This window comes from Scardinius erythrophthalmus (genome assembly GCF_964197995.2).
Source record: "Scardinius erythrophthalmus genome assembly, chromosome: 1".
NCBI classification, from domain to species: domain Eukaryota; kingdom Metazoa; phylum Chordata; class Actinopteri; order Cypriniformes; family Leuciscidae; genus Scardinius; species Scardinius erythrophthalmus.
Window position 1 is genome coordinate 35,246,014 of NC_138221.1, and position 16,555 is coordinate 35,262,568.

At 37.8% G+C, this 16,555-nt stretch overlaps 1 protein-coding gene across 1 annotated transcript; it reads right to left on the reverse strand.

The window, feature by feature from the left end:
* Nucleotides 1-3,530: 3,530 nt before the first annotated feature.
* On the reverse strand, nt 3,531-16,083 carry prkcsh (PRKCSH beta subunit of glucosidase II). The gene is made up of 18 exons (XM_081352572.1): nt 16,003-16,083; nt 15,487-15,632; nt 15,261-15,377; nt 14,601-14,696; nt 14,450-14,507; nt 12,955-13,072; nt 12,618-12,747; nt 12,354-12,438; nt 12,191-12,269; nt 11,328-11,411; nt 10,664-10,816; nt 9,184-9,274; nt 8,987-9,056; nt 8,621-8,710; nt 7,546-7,620; nt 5,443-5,542; nt 5,189-5,362; nt 3,531-4,615 (listed from the first exon to the last, which is right to left on the reverse strand). The coding sequence occupies exons 2-17, from the start codon at nt 15,578-15,580 to the stop codon at nt 5,216-5,218; spliced, it is 1,587 nt and encodes a 528-aa protein (XP_081208698.1). The 5' UTR covers nt 15,581-15,632; nt 16,003-16,083; the 3' UTR covers nt 3,531-4,615; nt 5,189-5,215.
* Between the last annotated feature and the right edge of the window lie 472 nt (nt 16,084-16,555).

The window sequence follows — 16,555 nt, forward strand, 5'->3', positions numbered from 1 at the left end:
CTCTGCGTCAGCTCTTTGAGACGTACATGTGAGCCGTTATGGAGGTCAGGGGCCACTGGGATTGGTCGCCCTTGCTCTTCATAACCTCTCAGATTCATTTAGCTCTATTCACTAAAAGGAATCCCATTATAATTCGCTTTTCCCAAACCGGTTTTAGCAGCCCCTGCATATCTAAACAGCTACATATCAAACATAAAATCTAATTTTGTGTCCTCAAGGCCCTTTTTAAGCAAGTCGCAGCCACATGAGCTAAAAAAAAAGATAATCTTTTCTCAAAATACTCATAGTTTGAGTATTTTGAGAAATGGAAAATTCCTTAGATACAATAACGACAATGCCCAAGCTGTCCACAGCCCTGTGATAAAACAAACTAAACCGTTCCATGGGGAGAGACATTGCTGTAAAAAAAAGAAAAAAATAGCAAAACTTCACATTATATGAAGAAAAGAACTGAAAGATGTAAATGTGTGTTCAAATCAAGTGACATTTTGCTTTTCTAAATAACGCTGTGTTAGCCAAAGAGGACAATGATCTCTTTGAAAGGATTACATTAGAGATTAATATATTTTTATATCTACGGAAAAAACAAGACCTTGTGCGACATTTTTACAGATTCTTAAATCGTGGAAATCTTTGGACACACCGCATGGCTTTTATTTTCAGAGTTTTCAACTTTGGGGAGAGAGGACCAGTCTGCGGTGTAAAGGGAGGGGATCGAAGGGTTGGGGACTAAGACTTACATGCAGTGAAACCATTTCATTTTCAAAAATACAAAAATACAAAAAAAAGAACTACGAAACATTCAAAAACAAAAAAAAGAATCAGCAGACAGGCAAATGTATGCATTACGCAAGAAAAAAGACGCTATGGTTTCTCTAAAGTGAAAAATGTTGCTTCAATGACGGTGCAGTGAAGCTCAAAATGGCATCACATCGAACACCATGAACACCCAGAGCATTTCATCTCGTATCGGCAAAAAGACGGAAAGGAAGAATCACCTTAACGCTTCAGCATTTTCAGTGCACCAAAAAAAGTTAAGAAATTGACATAAGACAATGTAGCTGCACTTATCAATGTAATCAAATCTCACACAATAATCCATAGTGAATTATATTCGCCAGTATGTCACCACACAAGGCAAATGTCTACCGTTGTACTTTTTACATTTTTTCTTGTTTATTTAATTTCTGCAACACATATCTTCTCTATTCCACCATCATATCGTCAACACCTGATTTTGCTCCTATGCACAAGCACTAACCAACCAAGGGATTTTAGCTTTGTCACTGATGAAGGGGAAAAAAAAGTCCGTCCGAAACATTTAGCAAGAGTGTGACCGCACACGCACACACACACTTACACGCGCACACACATATTATAACATATCAAAGTGTCTCTAAACTCTTTCCATTCCCATTGTATAAAAACTGTGATATACCTTGAACCTCTCTCAGCTTACAACGCCACATTAACATCGCAACACATTTTTCTTTCGCTAACGCAACTCATCCTGGAACTCATCGGTGGTGTGCCCTAGAGGAGACAAAAATCCTAAATGTAAAGATTCGTCCACCCTCTAAAATGAGCAACGGGATAGATACAGTGACCAGCGCAACCCAGTAGTGTGCCTGGCGTCCGAAAGGGGTTGGGGTGGGGGTGGTGGGGGGTCTTTAGCGTCGTCCCTCTGGCTAAGTGTCCCAACGAACCCTTTAGCTACTCCACTTACCCCATTCCCTCTGAGAGCCAAGGACAATGGCAGGAAACAAACATACTGCACCGCTTGAGCAACTTCAATAATAATCATTTTAAAAAAAGACAAAAAAACTTTCCTATGGAACAGTAAGTGCAATGTGCTTCGTTTTTATATTGACTGAGAACAAAAGATATATATATTTTTTAAAAAAGAAATTAAACGTCACACTGAAATGGTTTGCAGAATAGTGAAAGGATCAAATGTAATGAACAACAACAAAATGCAAAAAAAAAAAAAGTGTTAATTAACAGATTCATTAGAAGAATCAAACAAGCACCAAGAGCTCTGGTCTCTAAAAATGTCCATTATCCCTTCCTCCGCCCCCTTATTAGTGCTCTGACCATGCAAGCTAAAACAAACAGCCGTCTATGGTACCGAAAAGAGCAAATCTAAAAGACCGTGAAAGGAATACCGTCTAAAATATCATCGGTTTTAGCCCATGTTGATTTCAGAATATCATTTTCCCTGTAATTTATTGATTTCCTTTACATATCAGAATCACACGTTAACTTAGCGTATTTGTGTTGTTGATGTTGCCATAGAGGACACACACGTGGGTCGAATATTTCGTTTTGTTTCCTTTTATTGGGTACGATTTCTTATATTTGTTTCCATTATTTATAATTAGTTGCTGTTCTTACAGTGTATGCAGGTTTTAGAATTAGTTAGAATTATTTCTTTTCAATCAAAATGTGTTTAATTGTGTTTGTAAAAGTCTGTGGTAGCTTTTGTTGCAACATAAATAATTTAAACTGAAAAAAAAAAAAAAATCAATATAGCGCCAATGAACTTGTATTATTTGGGCGACTTTAAGCTTGTAGTTTTAACTTATTGTTAACTTAAAAACTATTTATTATCATTATTATGATTATTATTATTGCCTCGTATGAAAGTATGTTTTGTGTATATTTATGGTTTATTTCATTATATTTGCAAGTTTAAATACTTTTCATTTTGCCAAAATGTGGTTACACCTTTTTTGTTTTTCTTTAAAGGGAACAAATAGATTAAAAAAATAAAAATAAAAAAATAAAACAAAAAAAAAAACTGCTTTAGAATTACAATTTGGGAAAAGTTCTCCATAGGCAAAGAATGCACTGCTATATTAAACTAATTGAAGTGTATAAACATACATGCTGTGTGCTAGATGTTATGCCTTTAATGCCTGTGTTTTGTTTGTCTTGTTAAATGAAAACGTTTTGATTATTTAATCTAATCACAGTCTTGTTTTTCCAGCCACGTTCAGAACCCCATAGTGAATCGGGGCCCGGGGCGGGTCTACGCTCTGGTCCCGCAGCCAGGCCTTAGGCTCAGCGTCCCTCGCCAAACACCCCTCACCCCGCTGCCATACAGAGCCGTGGAAGCGACTAAGAGAGCTGTCTAGGAAATAATAGAGTCGTTTGGGGGGTTGGGGTTGGGGGGGGCTCGAAGATTAGCAGACGTGGCTAAGAAGGCGCAGCGGGGGAGATGGGACAGGCGATTGGCGCTGAGCTAGATAAAGGGGTCAGTGGTCACTCTGTTTCTCAACCAGTTGTATTTTGTGTCAGTTGATTTAGGAGGGACACAGAGTTACTTAGCAACGTTCTTCTGAAACCATTTTCCAGGAATAACAGAATAAAACAAACGAACAACAATAATAATAAAAAAAAAACGATCAAAAGCAGAACTCCTGATCTCAGTGTCTGTGTGTCACGAATAAAAATCTCATACTTCCAAACATGAACAAACGAACAAACACACAACAAAGGGGAAAATAAATAAATAAACCTTTCAGTTTAGTTTAGGATATTTATTACTGGGATTTCAGCTGAAGACGCTTGAGGACTTTTTCATGGAATTGTTTAATTATTTGTACTTTACATGCCAGAAAAAAAAATAAACGATATGAATCTCTGTTTTCTTTGTGCGTGCTTTTTTTTCGGAGGGGTTTTGAACAAGCTCATTACGCCCTGCTTCAGGACAAAATGATATTCCTTTATTCAGTTTTTACATTGTCTGTAAAGTTAATAAACAGCTTGATATTTAACAACTTCAATAAGCAACAGATAATGCTAAAGATCACAGTCGAGCGTGTAAAACATTAACCCCAGTTAGTCAACTGGTTGTCCATTTCCTACAGTAAAGACAAGGACTTTTGTCCTATTCGATACCATTTTGTAGTGTGAGTAGTGTGTTTACACTGACAATTCCAACAAGAAAAATGTAGATTTAAATACCTGGATGATGCACTTAAGACCCGTTCACACCAAGCATAACTATAACGATAAAGATATAGTTCAAAATATAAAAGAAAACCACAGCTATAATGATAACGGCACAGAGAAATGATATTTTTTCCAGCTGTTGAACGATAAAAACAATGACAGCCAATCACAAAATCCATCCTGCTTTAAAGACCTTGAGTATAAACAAAACAAAACGATATTGTGTGCTGAAGTGAACGCCAATATAATTATCGATCTTGGTGTGAACGGGCCTCTAATTCACAAACAAAAATGTGTGTGGAATGATGGGCACTTCAAAATCTGAAAAAATCCGTACCTTGCACGGTACAGTAAATATTGCATGGAATATAGTGTTTAGTGAGCCGTTTGGGACACAACTAAGGTCTTTTTTCAACAAGTCACAACAATTTTTCAGATATGAAGTTGAATTTATTTCAACATTATCCATGGAATGTGAAGAGATCAGATATTAATCCATTACAAACAACAACAAAAAACATTACAGTTTACCAAACTTAAAGCTCTCCCAACGTCCAGCCTCTTTCAGCTGATCCAAAACTAATGGAAGAGGTTCTTAAACAGCTTGAGCAGGAAATGAAGCTTCATTAGTTCCCAGAACTTCCCACTAAGCAACGACCTACAGAACAGGAAAGAGAGAGAAAAAAGTTCATATTGATTTGTGACCACACACAAACAAAAATACAATGCACGGCACTTTGAGCTCATAAATTGATAATAAAGCACTGTGTGGATGGAAAGGCTGACTTCAGGACATTTGCAAGCTAGGCTAATTGTATTCTGGAGATGATCACAGGCGTTTAAGAACAAAACAAGATCATCTCTTGTATATAATACCCAAGACATCCACACTTGTTCCAGATAGTTAGAGGTTTTCATATTAAACAATGTTGTTGATCACAGGGTTGGTGCAATATTTAGTGGAACAAGGCAATATTACTACATTTTATACAGAACTGTCGGCAGAATTAAATCCAGAAATAAAAATACATTCACTCCAAGATGTTGCACTCAGCCCAAACAAAGGCTAACTGAATCTTTTAAAGCAGGCAGCAAACTGTCATCACCCAGGCAAAACCAAGAACTCAAAAATACATCAAAACAATTTGGACCCTATGATAACTTGGGTCTCTTGAAAAACCAGGCCTTTTTAAACAGCCAAAGTAAAAGTATGCATAAGTACGAGGCGCACCATGCATCAACAAACAGAGCGTAGAGTCTAGAGCTCCTCGTGGCCATGTGGCGAGAGGTCAATGTTGGTTGGCTCCTGGCACACTGCAGGAGTGGTGAACTCCATCAGATATTCGCAGCGACTCGGCTCCGACGTCGAGGTCACCACCGTCTCCTTCCCGCAAGTCAGCTTCACCTGCCACACAAAGGTACACTTAGCAGAAAAACTCCCAGTATGAATGGCACGGTGGAAGCAATGAAAGAACTAGTACTTACTGTAGTTGATCTGTTTGGACCTTGCCAGCACCCAGTGCCGTGCTCGTATTTCATCACCAAGTACTTATTATTTTCAGGCCCTGACCAGCTTCCCCATGACCTGCAAACATGAGCTCATTAAAGACGGCCAAAAACGCCCACGTCATGCGATTACAAATAAGGTGGCAAAAACAGTTTAAACTGGTATAAGGTGGTTTGCTGATCTCAGTGGGTTCAAGATGGTTTTCAAGTCTTACCAATCAGGGGCCGTATTCACAAAGAATTTTAAGGCTAAAAATAGCTCCAAACTGGCGAATTTAGGAGCAACTCCTAAAAATAATGGGCATCACTCGTAACTTTAGGACTCCTAATTTTTTTGACTAAGAGTAATTCACGGAAACTAGGCTACTCATTGCATGTAAACTAACTGTAACGTTTCATTGTGAATCAAATTCAAATGTTCTTCTCTTTGCAAATGTAGGCAGAGGCATATAGTGACAGATTAATTCAATAATGTTGCAAAGATATTGCATCAATCCATATGTTTCATTAGGCTACTAGGCTATTTGTTTTGCCTTACTCTTTATTCATTTAGGCTATTTATTCAGTTATTCATCATCTACTGTCCTTCGCACTACTTGTGTAGCGCACGCATTCTCAGACCTGTCACTCATCATCGTAGGGGAGGTGTTTGGATTCAGTCCCGCGTTACAATCATCAGCCAATCAAGGTGGTCACTTCGGTCAAGCTCGTGCATGAGTAATGACGTCATCCATAGCAACGAAGACTCACTCCTAGTTTAGGAGTTGTCATTTTTCTTTACTAAGAGTAGGTCTGAAAGGTGTTGTGAATAACTTAAGAGAAAACTCCTAGCTAAAATCTTTTAGTGCGATTTAGGAGTACTCCTAGTGGTAAGATAAAATGCTTTGTGAATACGGCCCCAGGTGTTTAGCTGGTTAGTAAAGATGTTACATTTTAAATTAGAGCTTACACCAGTAAAATGGGCAATATTAAAAGCCCTATACTGTTGTCTAAAAGATTTCTGTCGTCTTCTGGACATCAGACAAAGGCGACAGGTAAATGCTATGTAGCATTGCAAGATGTCGTAGGAGATTTAGCCTCTTAGGCCTCCTTTTTGCTTTTTCAGTCGCATAACATACATCTACATTCCATCTCAGTCATCACGAAACCCAACAAAAACACAGCTCTGGTCACACCGTCCTCCATCATCCAGTTGCTGAATACCGCAAAGTGACTTGCATCACTTCAGATTTCCTACCGGTGGTGCGAATGCAACCAGGGAAATGGCCCTAGGGGAAAATTCTGTTCTCGGGGGACCTTCCTGGTGGCTAGTTCCCAGAACTGACTTCCTATAACTACATGGAGCTAAAGCCCCTACTGATGCATCACAACATAATATACAGTATGAAAAATGGGATTTTCTACATGTAACAGTGTTATTAAATTATTGCGATTTAACATTTAAATTCATTTTAAATGAGTGTTAGATAGTGGCAAAGGGCATAAACACTTAAATATCAAATATCAATCGATACCAATAAGAAAACATTGCTAATATCAACCAATAACCAATGCAACCGTTTGGGGTCTGTAAGACTTTTTAATGTTCTCGAAAGAATGTTCTCAAAAGTCTCACCAAGGACGCATTTATTTGACCAAAAAAAGAGAAAGAGTAATATTGTGAAATATTCACAAACACTGTCTTCTATTTTAATATATTTAAAAATGTAATTTATTCCTGTGATCAAAGCTGAATTTTCAGCATCATTACTCTAGTCTTCACTTAGTCACATGACCCTTCAGAAATCATTATGATATACCAACTTGCTGCTCAAGAAACATTACCATCAATGTTGAAACTGCTTAATATTTTTGTGGAAACTGTCAGGTTTTTTATTCAGGATTCTTTGATGAATATAAAGTTCTAAGGAACAGCACTTATTTGAAATCTTTTGTAACATTATAAAAATATTTACTGTTACTTTAGATCAATTTAATGCATCTTTGCTATAAAATTATTCATTTTTCATTCTTTTATACTAGCCAAAACCTTCTAAAACTACTTCGTCTTTTTTTTTTTTTTTTTTTTTCAATGTCGCTTACCCAAGGTTGGTCTCTGAGCCTCCATACTTGGGTTTCTGTGAAACCCGATTAAAAGGACAGAGTCTGTAGATGTACCTGAAGACAAACCAAACACAAGTCAACATAAAAAAAAAAAAATCAGTCACAGCTAGGGCTGCACGATAAATAATTTTAGCACCGATATCGCGATGTGCGCATCCACGATAATCGCATTGGCGGACGTGCGATGTCAAGTGGATTGTAGTTGATTTGTACGCATGTGATTTTCAGATTAATTGCAAAGTTTAACCATCATGGAGTGAAAGTTTATCATTTGCATGTGTTTTAGGTCCTGTCAGTTTAAACATTCAAGCGATTTTAAGCCATTCGAGTGCAATAAGTCGCGGAAGAGAACTGATTTCGGAAGGCGCACGCTGTTTTCTGTTCTGAACGCTGAATTCCGTTCACTTCCTCCTCTATTTGTGCTTGAATAGACAAACACAAAATTATATTAAAATACCCATCTTGGAGAGTGTCCTCGTAAACACAGTAAACAATTGACGAAGAACATGGATGCGTATCATTGTATTGGATCCGTGTTTTAGCTCTTAAAGTGACAGCAGCTTATTATACCTGCTGCTGTCTGAGTCAATCAACCAAATGTTAATCAAACAACAAATTACAAAGAGAATACCACTTTTGTGGCTTTAACAAAGATTAATTATATTTAATTTATACAGTGAAGAATACTAAGCAGTGTTGTTTTACATTTGAATATATTCAATATCTGTACCTGAATAGTTAGATTTACTTGAAAAACATTGGCTTAAGTACTGTTTATTTCATTTGTATCTTTGCTTTTTTATCTAATGCTTGAAATTAGTTTTTTTTTTCTATGCAGATTCACTTCCTAAAATCACCTCAATCATTCTAGAATGATTAATTCTTTCCAAATAGAGCTAATCAAATCATCTGGTGAAACGGCTTTCATATAACAATATATATAGCAGAAAAACTAAATATTGCAACATATCATTTTTTTTTTCTTCAATATCGTGCAGCCCTAATCAAGGCACAAAAATATCATTACAAAACAACAAACGCTAGTTTCACTTACTCGCTAGTGGGAAGTTCGTAGCACTGGTTGTACAAGTAAGTGAACTCAGCATTAGGTCCGAAATCAAAGGACAGCTCTTTTTCAATATTTCTGCAACACAATCAAAGGACAATTCAACACAGTGCTCAGCAGCAGGGCCCCCGCACACCAGCATCAGAGAACACTGCAAATGCATCGAATTCAAGGGCACAGGAACGTAGGAGACAAACGCAAGGTTTTGCGAAAGTGATGCAACCACAAGTTGAGAAAACGCATACAATGACCAATGAGAATTCCAGGTGCATACGAAAAATCAGATCGCTACACTCCCACTTGATTTCACACTTCTTTTAGCCGTTTCCTGGAAGACCGTAGTATTGAACAAACCCGATTTGATTTTCCATCTCCCGAAGAGCTTTCTCAGCCTCCTCAAAGTCATCTCTGGTCTTCTGAGCAGCTGTGAACCAGAGAACAGTTGATCAGCAGAAGGAAACAAAGAACAACTGACTAAAATGGATCAAGCACAGTCGTATTTCTCTGAAACACATCAACAAATAGCCCTCGGATTGGCAGTAGGAACCAACCATCGATGAGGACCTGGGTTTCCGCATCATAGGGTGGCATGGCTTCCTCGTCGTCTTGACTTTTTTCTGGAGTCCTAACGGTGGGCGGCGCCTGCACAACACACAGCCACGCTCAAATGAAGACATGTATTTTTACACCTGCACAGTACGGTGAGCATGAGTTATGACACGCTATGTTGCAAAACCTTTGCCATTGTGCCTTAGGACGCGAGTTAAGGTTAAGGACGTTAAATGTCAAGCAGCGAAGTGTTAATAGAAGACTCAAAATGTCACTGCGGATCAGAGCATGTGAGCGGAGTGGAGCGGTGAGAATCTCCGCTCATCGCTCACGGAACTGTTCACCCCTCCGCTCTCCCGCTCAAAGCTACATCAGGCTGCTCCGCTCATTATCGCTCAGCGTTCAACGAAGTTTGCTTCGCGCTCCACTCAAATCGCCCCCCGCTCGCTCCAAAAAAGGAAAAAAATCTACATGTATATCACTTTTAGCTTAGACCACAGCCTTACCTCCTAAAGACCTAATGAGTAACAACAACATTTTTCAAATAGGAATGTTTTATTTCAAATTACAGGCCTATGAAGGAATATAGCCTACACAAAAAGTCCTGTAAAATAAATTAAACGAATAAATGGGCCTAATATAAACACAAATTATATAAATAAAAATATACATACATTTTTTAAAAGTAAATTAACTATAAGGCCAGAATTTTGATAAGTGAACTTTTGCGCAACGCGCACGATTAAAATTTAAATTGGCTTCCATACACACAAACTGCTGTAAAATTAAACGAATAAATGAGCCTAATAATATAAATATTATTACGGGCGACACAAATTCGGCTACATAAAACGAACCATTAGGTCTACTTGAATGAAAAAAACTAATTTGTTTGAATATTACGCTACATTTAGGCTAATTTACACTTTGTTACAAGTTACTGTATTCAATTTGTTAACCTTTTGTTTTCTTCCTTGCGTGTTCACGTAGCTCACGTTCAAGTTTTCGAGAGATGTGTCTTTTGAGATTCCAAAATGAATTTTTGCTGACTGAAACGATGTCTCCACATTCGTTTTCTTGTACCACATTATCATTGTTAGTTAGTTATATTAATAGTAGGCTACACCTGACCTGTATGACTTCTCATTTTCCTTTTTGAAGTAGCCTACTTTTTGAACTCCATTATTGATCCGAGTTTTGACTGAAAACAGTCTACTGTTGATGACTGTGCAAGACAGATGGATCCTGGTTTAGGTTTGACTGAGCATGCTTCAGACTTGTGGTGTGAGCGGAGCGAAATTGGAGCGGGAAATAAGGCGACGCTCTGTCCTTTTAAAAATGCCGCTCTGCGCTCTGTGCAAGATCCGCCCGCTCCCGCTCCCCGCTTGCTCCCGCTCCACTCCGCTCACATGCTCTGCTGCGGATGTAAACATCACTGAGGTTAATGCTTGCACAGGTTTTCTGTGTGATATACCCTCTCACCTTATCATCCTCTTCATGATAATCATCTTCTTCATCGTCATCCTCGTCCTCTTCGTCAGAGACGTCTTCTTCCGGGTACGGCTCATTGTCAACAACTGGCTCCCTCACTTCTTCTGGAGGCGTTTCCACTGGAGTGGGTTCCTCAGACTGGGACTGAGAGAGAATGGAGGAACAGACATTCAAAATGCATTATGTTCAAGATCTGTTTTTTTTTTTTTTTCTCCAGAACTGATTTTTTTCTTTTACTTAAATTTGGGTGATTTTATTATAAATCAAGCAATTAATTAAACAAAAAAGATAATACAATTTATCAAATTAAAATACAAAAGTACAAAATAACTAAGTAACTACTGTTCAAACATTTGGGGTTGGTTATATTATTTGGAAAGAAATCAATACTTTTATTCAGGAAGGACACATTCAATTGATCAAAAGTGACAGTAAAGACTTTAACATTGTTGCAAAGGATTTCTATTCTTCAAATAAACATTTATCAAGATCCCGACACAAATATTAAGCAGCACAACTGTTTTTAACATTGATGATGATAATAAATCTTTTGAATCTTATGATAACAAACTTTTGAATGGTAGTGTAAATAACTAGCTTACTTTATCTATCAGAAGACACTTAACATGACATGCCTGCTTTCTTCTCTACTGACCTCTGAGTGGTACTTTTCTTTAATATTGGACCAAACACTCTCAAATGTTGATGTGTCCACCTGCTCAGTTCCTCCCAGCAGTCCCTGAACAAATCACAAAGCATAAATCAGAACTAGTGGCGAATGAGTCAACCCATCGCATTCAACAGGGTTTCTACACATTTTCCAATTTAAAATTCTGTACTTTTCCACACTCCAATTTCCCAACCTTTTTCAGACCATATTTCATTTACATGTCATTTATGCATTTAGCAGACGCCTAAATTCAAAGCTACTTAAGAACAAAGCATTCATCATATTTAACATAAATGGTTCATAGAGCATTATTTTTGGTGCATAGTAAAGTCATCTGTAAATATTTTTATTTTCTCTTCTTTTCATTGGTTTTCTCAAAGTGATAACATGCACTTATATGATGAGAAGAAACCTAAAATGCATTATGAACTGCATATATTTACATCTGGCACATCAGTCTGATACTGTTGGATGTTGCATGGTCAGAAAACATCTAAATACAGTCTAATTTAAATAATAGTTATTTCCTTTATCTGTTGCTGGTTTGATTGGAACACACACATTTATTTAGTTTTGCGCAATGAAAATGTGTGCCTTGAATTAATTCGTGTTACTAAAATCACTAAACTTTTGCCATGAAAGCACTCTGCTTGTATGATACATTTATTTTTAGAAATTCTTAATGTTATATTTCAGAAAAAATGAATAGAGCAATAGTTTGGAGACACAAATGTATTTCCATACTCTGTTTTCTTTTTTCCATACTTCTCCAGACCTGGACTTTTCTAAACTGCGTAGGAACCGAGATTTAATGGCTGGTGCACTTTGACTGAGAAATGCAAAAATACCTGGGCCTCAGTTTCAGTAAGTGTGCCATCAGCATCTGGGTCCAATTCAGCGTGAGACTGAAGCTCAGACACAGACACACTGACACACAGAGACAACATGTTATTTTACATCCATTCTCTATACACACAATCAGAGAGAATAACCATACTCATTGGCACTTACAAGCCATCTTCATTGTCATCCAGCTCCAAAAATGCTTCTGCCATTTTGGCTTTGTCCTTCTCCAAGCGAATAGCTGCCTTTTGCTCTGGAATGAAGTTAAAACGCAGATCAGACTTACATTAATGAGGAATCTTAGATTAAATGAGCTTGCAAACAAAACACCATCAAGTCATTACTTAGGGTGTATATGAATATAAATATCTGGTACACTGTCTGGTTTAAAGAGATATGCATTTGATTTGACTGTTAAACAGCTGCACTCACCTTCCCAGGCCTTAAGGTGGCGCTCTTTAGCTTCCTTCTCAGGCTGCTCTGCAGTCTCTTTCACTGTCCTCAGCGCTTCAACTTTCTCCTCAAGCTGTTTCTTATTTTCCTGCATATCAGTCACTTTGACCTACAGAGGAGACACAGCATTGTCTCACATTGACCAAAATTCACTGACACAATGTGGCTTTTTAAAAAACTGCAGTATATACAAGAAATAATTCAATGCTGGAACTGGATGATTCCTGTTGGATGCGAGAGCCAAAAAAGCAAATATGTGGGCAAAGCATTTTGAAATCCTGGACTTACATTTTTATTCATTCAAAGCAAATGTTACCTGCTTTTCTTGTTGCCCCTTCTTGGCTTCCTCAATGAGCTGCTGTTTCAGGAGAAAGCCCTCTTTGGTGATCTCAGCCATCTTCTGCAGAACCTCCCTCTCTTTACGTCCCAGTTCCCTGAAAACCAATTAAATATTTATAAATGTGTTTGTTTATATAGTCACTGTATTGAATCATAAGGAAAAAGGGAAAGTAAAGCAATGTAACGTGTGGTTATGTAACCTATGTTCTCATAAAAAAATTAATTGTGCTATGTATTTATTTATACAAAACTTTTCTATTGTCAAAACATCGTTTGCAAAACCCCTTCTTAAAAGGTTAGTTCACCCAAAAATGTAAACGATCATCCTAGGTGTATATGACTTTCTTCTTTCACCCAAATACAACGGGAGTTATATTAAACAAATATCCTGGCTCTTCCAAGCTTTATAATGGGAGTGAATGGTAGCTTAGATTTTGAAGACCAAAAAAGCACATCCATTCATCATAAAAGTACTCCATACGACTTCAGAGGGTTAATAAAGGCCTTCTGAAGCGAAGCGATGCGTTTTTCTAAGAAAAACATCCAGATTTATTACTTTAAAGACTAATAATAACTGGCTTCCAGTAATGGCCGTATGAGAGTCGAATTCTGGTCGAAAAGTGACCTCTGACCCGACGCATTGACGAATACGGAGCAAAACAAAACGCCGGTCACGAATTAGAAGTCTAAAATTTCGATACAAGAGAAGAAGAGCTTAAGTTTGTTGCCCAGTCCTATTTGTTTGAACTGCGAGAGGCGTCAACTCTCACATAAGCTTATGTTACTGCTACATCATACGTCATGTGTCAGGTCAGAGATCACTCAACTCGACGTGCATACTGCCGTTACCGGAAACCAGTGATTATAGTTTATAAAGTTATAAATATGGATATTTTTCTTTAAAAAACGCATCGCTTCACTTCAGAAGGCCTTTATTTAACCTTCTGAAGTCGTATGGAGTACTTTTATGAAGGATGGATGTGCTTTTTTGGGCTTCAAAATCTAAGGAATCATTCACTGCCATTATAAAGATTGAAGAGCCAGGAGATTTTTTAATATAACTCTGATTGTGTTTGGCTGAAAGAAGAAACTCATATACACCTAGGATGGCTTGAGGGTGAGTAGGGATAAATTTCATTTTTGGGTGAACTAACCATTTAAGAGGAAACTATAAGGGCCTGTTCACAGAGGATACATTTTCATGTTTAAACTGCTAGAAGGCGTGCTATTTACCATATACTGCTAATATATACACTTAACTTGAAAATGAGCCGCTGCTATGAAAAGTTGGACTATTTTAACAAGGCATCTTAACATTTTGGTACAAGGGCTGCTGAAACGACATTGAGATGCGGCACAAAGGACATTCGTCTGGTGCATGAGTATGAATTGGAGTGCAAGAACGTGTCCTGTGTGAACCACTCCTAATGTGATTCTGCCTGGAAAGCAATTACATTTGGATCAAAACTCACTTGCAGGTATTTTCACATTTGGCTCCGCTGTTGTACTCATCAGTAGTATCGCAGCAATCTGCAGGGAGCAAAAATGTTAAATGAAATGCCATTTAATTCCATTCGGCGAAAGACTGCTGAGGAGACATATCCAGATGCAGAGTCATCTTACCACAGATGCCATCATTAATACGGGAGGATGGGATAAAGGTGGGCCTGTAACCAGCATTGGTGCAATGGAAGCTGCCATTCGGACAAGCAGCAGTGCCTGATGACAGACATGAACAACTGTCATGCACATCCTCTCCATGACACCATCAAAATACAATTTATCACCACTTTCTAGCCAGCATAGACTTAAGAAGGATAGACATTTCTCACATCTGATGAACTGTGATGTAATTGCCCTCATGTCCCATAGGCTTTTTTTCTTGCACAGAAAGAAGATACTTAGCAGAATGTCCAAACTGTTTTTTCCCCCACACGATGAAAGTGAATGGGGACCAGAAGCAGCCATGGTCTACATTTACTTTTATTATATGAAAAAGAACAGCTTGTGTTTCCTGTTTGATAAAGTTTGTGTTCTGTGCAAGAAAGAGAGGGTCTGAATTTTCATTATTTGGTGCACCCTACGGCTTATCACTTTGCACACTTTATCCACATTCACTAACGTTGTAAATGTATTCATTAATCTATAAATGTACAGATACTTCTGCTTTTTAGCACACTTTTTTAACAAATGAGGTTTGTTTTTGAGTGTCATGCAAAGCATGTTTGAGTTCAAAGTGTCTCAAATTATAAACTAAACTTAAAAAATGAGCTCTGTCAATACCTGGCTCATCTGAACCATCTTTGCAGTCACAGTAGTCATCATTCACGCGGTCAAAAGGAATGGTCCGTGATCCATCGAGACAGGTGAAAGGCTTGTTCTCCTCATAAAACGGTTTCTCTTTATGTATTTAAACAAAAGAAAGTAAGAGTTAAACAAGTTAAGCCAGAGAAGCCAAAACCAGTGCACGTTTAATAGAGAATCTGCAATATATATGATATGACTTTACTTGTCAGTGGTACTCCTCGTGGCCGTTGAATCTCTACAGGTGTCCCCAAGTTGACAGCAAAGACCAAAGTCAACAGCAGGTGTATGCAGGCCATGATGCCTTGGGAAATGAGGGATAAATGCAAACTCCCACTAGAGGCGCGTGACCTTGGAGCAAAGAATACACAATGTATTGTTCAACTGAACACAGAGCATCTAATCCCATCATAAATATAATTCTAATACAAATGGTTTGCAAAAAAGACTAAACAAATGAACAATTATATGATATAAGTCCGTCTTTAAAATGTCTTATTCGCATCATCCTAGTTAATTCAATTTGAAATGGCTTCCGCACACACGGCCAACTGATCATACTGAAATTCTCACTTATCTAAAAGATAAACAATACAGTATCACGATAGCAAGTGATATGTTTTAATAAACATCGCGTGCATTAAATATGCGATTGTAGAAATAGTCAAAGAAGTATATATATATAAAAAAAATCATTGTACAACAGTAACTCATTACTTACTTCCGTAGAGCGCTCCTGCACCAAGTGTGTTACGTCACCAAGATAAGCGGTGTTCTCATGTGATTGGTGGACTGGATTCATGTGACGGGATACAGCATTGTGGGTAATGCAGTCATTGAAAAACACACACAACCGATTTCCAAAATATCTCTGTTGTGTGTGTGTGTGTGTGTGTGTGTGTGTGTGTGTGTGTGTGTGTGTGTGTGTGTGTGTGTGTGTGTGTGTGTGTGTGTGTGTGTGTGTGTGTGTGTGTGTGTGTGTGTGTGTGTAAAACATCGATAATATGGTATAATATACCAATATGCATAAATTTAGGTAAAAGCGTCCCACCAGTATTTAAATACAGACAAATTATGCTTCCAATACTGACAGGAATTAATCCCATCACGCAATTTTAAACATTATCATGTTCAAATATATGGTGTTATAAAACAGAATGTTATAATTCATTAAAAAGCTAGTCTAAAAGGACTGCGTGGTTGAAAACAAACTTGTGTTCACGTGACATGAGAAAGGCGCGCGGTTTTCTTAATGAGACAGAGAGACTGAGACG

Bases quoted from the DNA above. Each gene is read 5' to 3' on its own strand.
- prkcsh (XM_081352572.1), bottom strand. From the start codon at position 15,580: ATGGCCTGCATACACCTGCTGTTGACTTTGGTCTTTGCTGTCAACTTG. The intron at 11,412-12,190 runs GTATTTTTGCAT...TGATTTGTTCAG, and splicing joins TTACTGAAACTGAGGCCCAG to GGACTGCTGGGAGGAACTGA. The intron at 10,817-11,327 runs GTCAGTAGAGAA...ATTCTCTCTCAG, and splicing joins AAGAAAAGTACCACTCAGAG to TCCCAGTCTGAGGAACCCAC.